At 31.9% G+C, this 9,620-nt stretch overlaps 1 protein-coding gene across 3 annotated transcripts; it reads right to left on the bottom strand.

The window, feature by feature from the left end:
• Positions 1-4,957: 4,957 nt before the first annotated feature.
• On the bottom strand, positions 4,958-9,127 carry LOC110684406 (transcription factor bHLH123-like). 3 transcript variants are annotated; one of them, XM_021860871.1, is made up of 7 exons: positions 8,162-9,127; positions 7,224-7,959; positions 6,892-7,002; positions 6,680-6,745; positions 5,940-5,999; positions 5,724-5,777; positions 4,958-5,595 (listed from the first exon to the last, which is right to left on the bottom strand). In XM_021860871.1, the coding sequence occupies exons 1-7, from the start codon at positions 8,437-8,439 to the stop codon at positions 5,443-5,445; spliced, it is 1,458 nt and encodes a 485-aa protein (XP_021716563.1). In that variant the 5' UTR covers positions 8,440-9,127; the 3' UTR covers positions 4,958-5,442. The 3 variants fall into 3 exon arrangements, with proteins under 3 accessions (XP_021716563.1, XP_021716555.1, XP_021716551.1); XM_021860863.1 differs by having other exon boundaries at positions 5,934-5,999; positions 7,224-7,956; XM_021860859.1 differs by having other exon boundaries at positions 5,934-5,999; positions 8,162-9,116.
• Positions 9,128-9,620: the final 493 nt, after the last annotated feature.

Genomic DNA, 9,620 nt, shown 5'->3' with positions numbered 1-9,620 from the left:
TAATCTGGTTTAATATGAGAGGCACATCAGTGGGTTATGGGATGTGCATGAACATCACTTTTAAAAAAATTGCGTGAGCATGACAAGCCTTCACACTTGTTCTTTTATACTAATCTACCAAGAAATATACTACGTATATACATTATTCAAGGAGCATTATTCTGGATGGTTCAATCGGTATGCCATGACTCATGGACTGTCATGTATGAGCTTTGTTTATGAAGAATTAGCATGAGCCTAACATAACTCGAATTCTTCTTGACCAGTTTCGGGCAACCACTGCTTGAGAGTGAGGCTCGCGCGCTAGTAAGCCATGTGGGCTTGCGTGATTGGGCCCAACCTGACTCTACTTAAAAGAAGATATCAAACAGCTTAAGATGCAATTTTAAATAAGCAGCACCCTTTTTTATCAATATATGTTCTAATTCATGTAACCATTTAGGCTGTGTTTGGTAAACAACTTATTTGACTAACATTAGCTTATTGACTATTAAATAAGCTAATTCAAAGTGTTTGGTGGAAAGCTTATTTAAAGAGCTTATTCCACTAAATAAGCGCCTTTTAGGAGTTTTAAAAGGCGCTTTTGGCGCTTTTTTAATTAGCTTATTCATTAATATATGGTAAAATGACACTTATACCCTCATTTAATTTAAAATCCTACCTAAATTACTTATCCCACAATTAGCTTATTGGTCATTTCACATACTCAAATAACTTTAAGCTATCAGCTATTTACTAAACACTTTTATACAATTAGCAAATAAAATAAGTTAGTCAAATCAGTTTATACAATCAACTAACATAATCAGATTCAACTTTCAACTTTAAGATATTCACTAAACACGACCTTAAATTGATAGATGATGAAAACTTGAATTTTATGGTGATTCTTGTACTAGAAACAAGACTTCAAATTGGGATCCATTTTAAAGAACACATTTTATGATTTCTTCACCAGCCATGAATATTATTTTAACTATGTTGAGGATCTTATTTCAATTGGTCTAGAAGCTAAGTCAGTATAAACTATGACTCTCGATTATCATTTGATCGAGTGCAGAAAAGTGATATAGTGGTGACATCACCATACACCATTTTGGTGGCGCCAAGGTGCATATTGGTGAATTGGAATCTTATTCATTTAATTTTCCCCATGTAGCCTATATATTATTACTTTATTAGTAAATCATATTATCTTTAGACTACAGATACATGTTTTTAATTTTATATAAACTTTTGATATTTTTTAGTTGCAACTTTAGAATATTTTATATCTCTCAAATAATATCCCAAAATTACAACTAAAAAAAAAAAAAAAATTGGAGGTAGTATTTAAATACAGTACAACAATCATATAAAAGTGAGATAAATTATTGACAGTTGAGGTATTTCATGTAAACACCGCTACTGACCTCTTGGCTCATATAATAGATCATTTAGTTTTATAGCTAAACAAATAAATACTCTGTATAAGGTTTAGTATTCCACCATACAAACACGAGAGACAAATTGAAAAATAGATTGATAGTCACTTTAGGATGACCCCAAGATTAACACTCCCTTTAATCAATCTGTAGACTCATCTCCATTACATGGATTTTAATTTCTTACTCATGAGTCATGAGTAAAAACTTTGGAGGTGCAAGGTTATTATACGTTATTAATTAGATACACTCTGGAGGAATCTATGTTATACTCATCAACAATCGCGCTAGATATCTTATTAATCATCCAAGTTAATGTTGTATCAAGAATAGATTAGGAACCAAAATGATAGAAATTATACATGCATGCCTTTGAATTGCTTAGAGCGGTATATAACATTTAATTAGTATGGGATTTGAAGGGCTTAAGTATTATGTAAAAATAGGGGTTTTGTAGGTGAATTCTTAATGAAAATCAAGAAGATCGATCTAGGCCTAGGGTATATATATGGAAAAGCGTTCCAAAATAAGATTGAAATTTTTTCTCTGCAGGCGGATGCACGATGCTTCGTGTGCATCCAGTTTTGTTTTATAAAAAAGGCGGAATGAACATATAGTTGTTCAGTAAAGAACTTTTAGTTGTTTTGTAAAGAACATATATTTATCTTATAGAGAACATCACATATAGTTGTTTTGTAATGAACATATAGTTGTTTTTGTAAAGAACATATAACTTTATGTTCTTTATATATATCTAAAGAACATCTGTAATGTTAATAAAGAACATGATAGTATAATGTAATGAATATTATTTGTCTTCAACCACCATAATCTAAAAACAAAATTTAAAGAACATTTTAAAATAAACAATTAATTTTATGTCACAAATAAAAGTACATTACTGACAATCAAAGAACATGAAGATAAAGAACATTATTAAATAGCACGCATGTTCTTTTCACTCTTAGTATATGTTCATTATATTTTAATAGTAGGTTCTTTTCACTTAAGGTATATGTTCATTGTATTTTAATAGTATGTTCTTTTCATTGTAACTATATAGATATGTTCATTATGTTTCTATAATATGTTTATCCGCTTTATAAAATATGAAAAAGAACATTTTATTATATTATAATGTACCTACATTGTATTATTTAGATCTACAACTTTTTCTGAATTTTCTAATTTGCTTGCTTTCAATCTTTTTTCAAAATGTAATAATTGGTCGGTTTTCTTCAAGAACTTCATATAGTTTCTCATTGATTGCAACACCAAAACCACATAAATCACAAATTTACACCAAGAATATGCAAAAAAAACTACTAATCGAACTCAAATTGAACAACTATGCATGTCGAAATTGTACTTACCTTTTGTTTTCGTCAGCCATCTTGAACAATTTTGCACCAAGAAGTTTGAAATTAATGATTTCTTTATTAAGGTTTGATGAACTTGAAGTGGCCTGGTTTTCAGTTTTTTCTTTTTTGAGAGAGAAATCTTGTAGAGAGAGAAAAATTCTAGAGAGAGAGTACAGTTTAAAATGATTTGAAATTACTGTATGATAAAAAAATAATTACTATTTATCTTTTTGTTTTTTTACAAAAAAGAAGCTCCATATAACTCGTGTACATTAGAATTGAACAATATGTTCTTTCTACAACCATGTACATTATGATACAACATAATGTACATTCCGCAGCGGATGCACCATGCGGATCGTGCATTCGCCTGCAGGAATCACCTATTGAAATAAGATTGCTAAAGGCTATCAATGTTTTGCCCTAGTATTGGTTGCTGCAAGTGTGCATGCTAGTAGTGTAGCTAAGTTGTGTATTCTGCCTTGTTGCATAATGGAACATTTTGTGCTCTTCATTTTTTAAAGCTCGGTATGTATTGTTCTTGATTAGCGTATTTGGCCCCAATGAATAGGTTTATGAATAATTAATACATAGACGAGGGAACAAAAATTTCTATTGCATTGTCTACTACACCTATTAATCTAAATTTGCACTAAGATAATAGTCAATATACAAATACTTATACCCCCTAGTTGTAGTGTTATTTCTCACTCAAAAAGAAAATATGTTTAACCAGGCATACGCATTACATCAATTGGTCAATCTGACAAACAAATTAGAAGTATGTATAACAAATAATTTTAAGCAACTCCTTAATTGTCTTTCACTTAGATGTTAAAATCACTCTTACTTGAGGATCGGATCACATGTCCTTAATAACTTGTAATTAAATGATGTTATCTACCCTATTATTATGAAAAAACAAGCCTATGACCTAAGACGTCATCTGAGATTGTCACAATTTTACTTGAATTGTGAGCTTATAAAGTTACGTACTTCGGTAGCTAGCATTTATAGCCCCTTGACTCCCCTATCGATCCACGGTTAATTATAACCATATAGCATATGCTATTTTGGTAGGATATTCTATAATCAAAGGTTTTGATCCAAAGTAAACAAAAATTATTTTTCATCAAAACTTCACACTTTTATAAATCTAGATGTACTAGAAGATAATATAACTTTCTTTTGTGTTAGCCATCCTTAGCACCAAAATGCATTTAAAAAATATGCAATCCAAGATGAGAAGTCAAACTAAAACTTTTGATTGTAAAAAAATCCTTTGTTTTTTCAATTAGCCTCTTGCTCCAATGAAACCTTCCAATGGACGCTCCTCAATGTGACCATTCGATGAAAAGCACAAAAGTATGGATGATGATGGGCTCCTTTGGAAATTACACTTTACTCCTTACTATTTCCCTCTAATTTACAAGAACTTAATTTTAATAAAATTAATAAATCCCAAAAAGTAGGAAATTGTGGACCCCTTTAAGCACTTCCCACTAACATATTCCCCATCACATAAACAAATCTAAAAGTTAGATTTCCAATCCAATGACATCCCCCACATTCACTCTCTTTCTCTCCTATTCTGGAATTCAATTATTCCAAACGATCACCCTATATCTCACCCTTCCTCCTTTTTATCTCTATGATCATCATATAAGTTACAAAGTGAGTAATTTCATACATGTGCAATTTTAAAGGTAATTAGTGTATTTCATAGAAAAATGTAACAACAAATAAATTTAGATGATTATAAACTCGTTTCATCATGTATGTCATCATAAAACGTTGTATGACCAGTTATACCATACGCGCATGCATCAAATTACACGCTACATAAATAAAAAGAAGTTGGAGTTTAATGACGTCTGATTAGCATGTATTTGAAAAAAATTCAAATCTTTGAATACAAATTAAAAGAAAGTAGTATGTTTTACCTTTTAAATTAAACAAATCGCATGAGGATTTTAGCACTCCAAGACTTATAAGTTTATTTCCTCGATTGCTTATCTTCTTGTCGCATGAGTGAATTCCGACCTGTCTATGGAGTGCTAATATCTTCATCCAAAGCTAACAGATGAATTTAGTCGATCCTATACTATAAACTTCAATTCCTATGCTTTTTCTAACATTCTTTGTTGGTGAAACTCTTACCAACCTCAACACTACCTATAATTAACAATTAAAACTAATCATAATCATGCAATTATTACAAAGATGATGAGTATTTTCTCATGGCCCTAGCTCTTTTAGCTTGCACCTTGGTCCCCAAAGATAACCATGATTTTTTATTTTTATTTTTTTCTTGGCTATCCAAATGGTCCATGCATTCTCCCTTTTTTCTATCCTTTGGATTGAAAGCCATATTCCTTTCCCTTTTTTCCATATTCACAATTTTTTTTCCCTCCATTTTTCCATGCTCCAATGTCCTTGCTAGTACTACACAATCAAATTCATATGGCTGCATTCTTATAACGTCATCAAATCCACCTTCTTTTTCTTTCTTTCGTTTCCTCGATTTATCTCATCAATCGACCAATCTCTCTCGAATTCAACTTGCATAGGGAGATTCCGTCTATGAGTTGTATATTTTTCCTTTTTTTTTCACCGTCGTATCAAGAATAAGTTCTTATGAATGATCCCTTTATCTTTCACCTAAAAGTTCCTCCAAATGTAGGCGTCCAAAAATCTACCGTGGTCTCATGTGTTACAGGAAATGTGCTAGAAACGGGTACTAAACATAACCCTCGACTCCTTAAATCTTGTTTCGGACCATCCGGATCAATCTTCGCCTTTTCATTACCCTACATTATTAAGGCATAATCCCACATATGATTACAAAGCAATCATCATTAAACAAAAAAATTAAACAATTATTTACAAATTTTTTCCTTAATTAAACTACTATTAAAAAAATATAGAGAATATATACCGGTTGATGTTGTTGGTAGGAGCCTCCACTTTTCAAGTATGGGTTGCTTAAAACCTGTTACTCAACCCATGAAAGAAATGTTATTATAAATTAGAATATATGACACTTTTTGACCTATTTATTTTCCTAAAAAGTTTGTATTATTTTAATTAACTAATTAATTAAGATTATACATTTATATTCATAAAAAATAAAAAAAGATTAACTTACACTGACTTGTTCATGGAGAAACTTGATGTACTCAATGGCTTCAGAGAGGACTGACGCAGTATCAGTCTGCAAAAGGTATTAAAAAAGGAAATAAAGAAATATACCATGATTCATATATGGACCAATATTAATTAGTGTGCACAAAAAAATAAAGCCTAAAAAGTAAGCTTTTTTCGACCCAAAAAAATTGATCGAAATACAAAGGAATGACATTTGATGAATCATCTATCAATGCCATGCTTAGCTCTTTTTTTTTTTTTTTTTTTTTTTTTTTGCTATAAAGTAAAAAATTAAAGCTGAAAGAAACGGTGGGAAATTTAGCACCACATGATTTCTAGCAAATTTTATCCTATATTGTATATTTCTAAGTTTAATTATTAGTGTAGTCTTTATTATTGTAAGATATTGACTAGCTAAAATAGATGATAATTATTTCGTGTAAGAATGATTCATGTATACAACGTATATGTGTATTGTATTATGTACTTGTATATGATAGTGTAGTCATTTCAAATTATGTATAATTTGCTCTTTTGTAAAGTTGACTTTTATGTAATCAAACGTGATCGAGTAATCATACTGTATCATACACTCGTTCAGTTGTAATTTTGTGCTATCATAGTGTATACAAACTTATTACACGATGAAGTAGATTGACTTAATACAATTAAAATAAAGATATATGTATAATACGGAGTACTCATTTTTTTTTCAGGAGTCATTTCATCTTTAAAATTAAAATTTACCTTTCCGAAAGGCGAAACTAATTGTTGAAGAGCAGTGATTCTGTCCCCCATCTTCTCTTTCCTCACCTGGTAAAAAGATTTTCCCCAATCAATCAATAACGTACAATATATACCTAGCTATAGCTAGGCAACTCTTTCATCAATGTGTCCTATGAACTAATCATACAACTAACATATCTTACTAATTCTACAAGTTTAAGATTAATCAATACCTTAAATGGTGGCAAAGTTGATGAAGCACCATCGTTCCTCGCTCGTTTATTATTATTCTCGGAACCATTCTTTTTCGCCATTGAACTTGTATCTCTCACCTCCATTGTAGTCTATCAAGTCGTAATATAAATAAAGTATGGTAAAAAAAAATGATATTAAAAATAACTGACCGATGATTTTTCCAAGACAATATTAACTTATTACTGCCGCCAAGTGTTAATAAGGTAGTTTAAGTTGAGAAAACATTATTCTATTGATAACTAAATTTACCTTAAAAAGTAGTTAAATCGTCGAAACCCTAGTTAATAAGGTAAAGTATCATTTTAATTACCTTTGGTTTCTCTTCAAATGTTGGCATGGTAGGCAATTGGGCACCTTGCAACGACGAAAAGAAATTCGGCCTAACATCAGTTAACGGAGCTGAGGCACTCCAATACGGGGCGTTGTTGATGAAATGAAGTTGTTGCTGTTGTTGTTGCTGTTGTTGTTGTTGTTGCGGCTGTTGCTGCTTAGGAGAAGAAGCTCTAAGGAATTGAGGCACTTTCGCCCAAGAAGAAGGCAATTGCGAGTGTTGTTGATGATGATCATTACTAGTAACACTACCCATACCAAAATAATTAGGTTGAAAATTGCTCGTATTTAATTGTTGTTGTTGTTGTTGTTGATGTTGGTTGTGTTGTTCAGTACTCATAAGACCTTGCAAGATACTCGAGGGGCTACCAAAGACGGAGCTAGAAGAGGAAGTATTATCGAGTTGAAAGCTTGAAGGCGCGGTTAGCCCTTGGCAAGTAACCGTGCTTTCAATGGAACTACCATTAGGTGAAAACTGTGGTTGGTTATCTAAGGAAAATCCGCGCCCTATTTGTTTGAAATCCGTGCTCGAATCTTCACTACTCGGAAATAGTTTGTCCGGTCTCCATTGATGTAACTGTGGTGAATTACTACCTCCAAACATGACTCCACCTCCTCCTCCACCACCGCTCGTGTCTTGCTGGAAGTTCGCGGTTAGGCCCATGCCCTCTTGTAGCATGGACCTAAAGCTATTCTCGGCTTTCTCCGGATTCCTACTATGTCAAAAATAAAAACAAACAAACAAAATGACAAAAATCAATTCAAATGTATAATTACAAACTTTGAAAATTCTTTAGTCCACGGTGTTTACCGTACTATTTACGATTTTCCTTGATTTTCGGGATTTAGTCTATGTGATTAAAGGACGAGAATTTTTATAAGGTAGTTTTTCACAAAAACAGTCCTATTACTACTTACAGAATAGTTGTTTGTTGTTGATTCCACTCTGCCATGGCTTGAGAGGACAAACCAAGCCCCACGAGCTGAAGCGAAGAAGCGTCCAACTTAGTGTCCACCGCCGTCGGTCCCTCGGTTAACCATCCGTAACCGGCTCCACCACCGCTATTGGCTAGCGTCGTAGTAGAGGAAGTAGAAGAGGAGCCGCCACCGCCACCACTACCACCGTCGAATCTACTTCTATTAGTTGATGTTGTTGAATCCCACCAATTTACTCCTCCACAATATTCTTCAGCCATAATCTAATATTTAGACACTGGTTTAATTTATTTATTTTCTCTATTTTGTTGTATAATATAAGCTTGTGTTACAAGTGATATAAGCTAAGGTTTTATGTGTTTTCCTCTTTTAAAAGGGAAATAACTTTGCTTAGGTTTTTGAAGGGGTTGATGATAAAAATGAAAATAATGAAAAATGGACCGCTACATCTGACCAAATATTTATATTACCGACTTTATACCATTTGAGAAGGATGTGGTTGACAATATTTTTTTTATTTTAATTTTATTTTTTTGGGTTTCTAGGGTGATCATGAAAACAAGGAAAGGTCATTTTGAAATGAAATTCTCTGACTTTTGTAAAAAAAAAAATTTAAAAACGATGGCTAGCTAATGATGTTTCTTAAGCTTAATTATGTTATCTTAATTACCCTAATCCTTAAGTTGTATGACTTTGGTAAAATATTGAGTGCAATGTTTTATCTAATTAATGAAGATTGTTGTCACTTGCTTTATAGTCAATCAAGGGGTGCCACAATAATATAAAGTTTTTTTGTTTTGAGTCATTGAATATAACCCTATGATACAAGTGGTTAAATGAAACAAATTGTCCCAAAAAGTAAAAGAGAAAAAGGAAAAAAAAAAAAAAAAATTGTGTAAATTGGCCTAGTTAGCTAATCATGAGGGCAATTCTTTTTGGATGCTAATCATGAGGTACTAAATTGAGAAAATAAGAATCTGCCTTCTGTAAAGCTGTTGTTATAGTTTTCTCTATGGATGGTTTTTTTAGTAGCTAGATTGAAGTAAGGTTGGTGATGGTAGCTAGACACCTTATAGATATATCCCGTTTAAGTTGTTAATACTTATCCCTTCATTCGGACTTAATAATGGTTTGTAATGCTAATAATAATGTGATATAAACTACTAACGTGTGACAGTAATTGGCTTTAAATACAAATACGATTAACAAATACAAAATTTTAATTTGCAATGAGTAGATAGGACAATTAGCACAATTTCAGATGTCGTTAAATAAGGGTGTTTAAAGATACCTAGAATATTAGTTCGAAGCTAAGTTTTCAATATATATCTTTTAGTAATGCATGATAAAATTTGTCTCTTTGACACATTCTAATGTTATCATATACTTTGCATCTCATACGTACCTTCTTGGTTAGATAGAGGTTTTGTTCAAGTCCTAT

Source organism: Chenopodium quinoa, unplaced genomic scaffold, assembly GCF_001683475.1.
Source record: "Chenopodium quinoa cultivar QQ74 unplaced genomic scaffold, ASM168347v1, whole genome shotgun sequence".
NCBI lineage: Eukaryota > Viridiplantae > Streptophyta > Magnoliopsida > Caryophyllales > Amaranthaceae > Chenopodium > Chenopodium quinoa.
Note: the sequence above shows the minus strand (reverse complement) of the source record. Positions and strands in the feature narration are given on the sequence as shown.

What these genes read in the sequence shown, in the direction of transcription:
- LOC110684406 (XM_021860859.1), bottom strand. Translation starts at nt 8,439, where the DNA reads ATGGCTGAAGAATATTGTGGAGGAGTAAATTGGTGGGATTCAACAACA. An exon ending in CAACTTTGCCACCATTTAAG is followed by an intron (nt 6,746 to 6,891) that starts GTATTGATTAAT and finishes TCTTTTTACCAG; the next exon opens with GTGAGGAAAGAGAAGATGGG. An exon ending in CCTACCAACAACATCAACCG is followed by an intron (nt 5,596 to 5,723) that starts GTATATATTCTC and finishes TTAATAATGTAG; the next exon opens with GGTAATGAAAAGGCGAAGAT.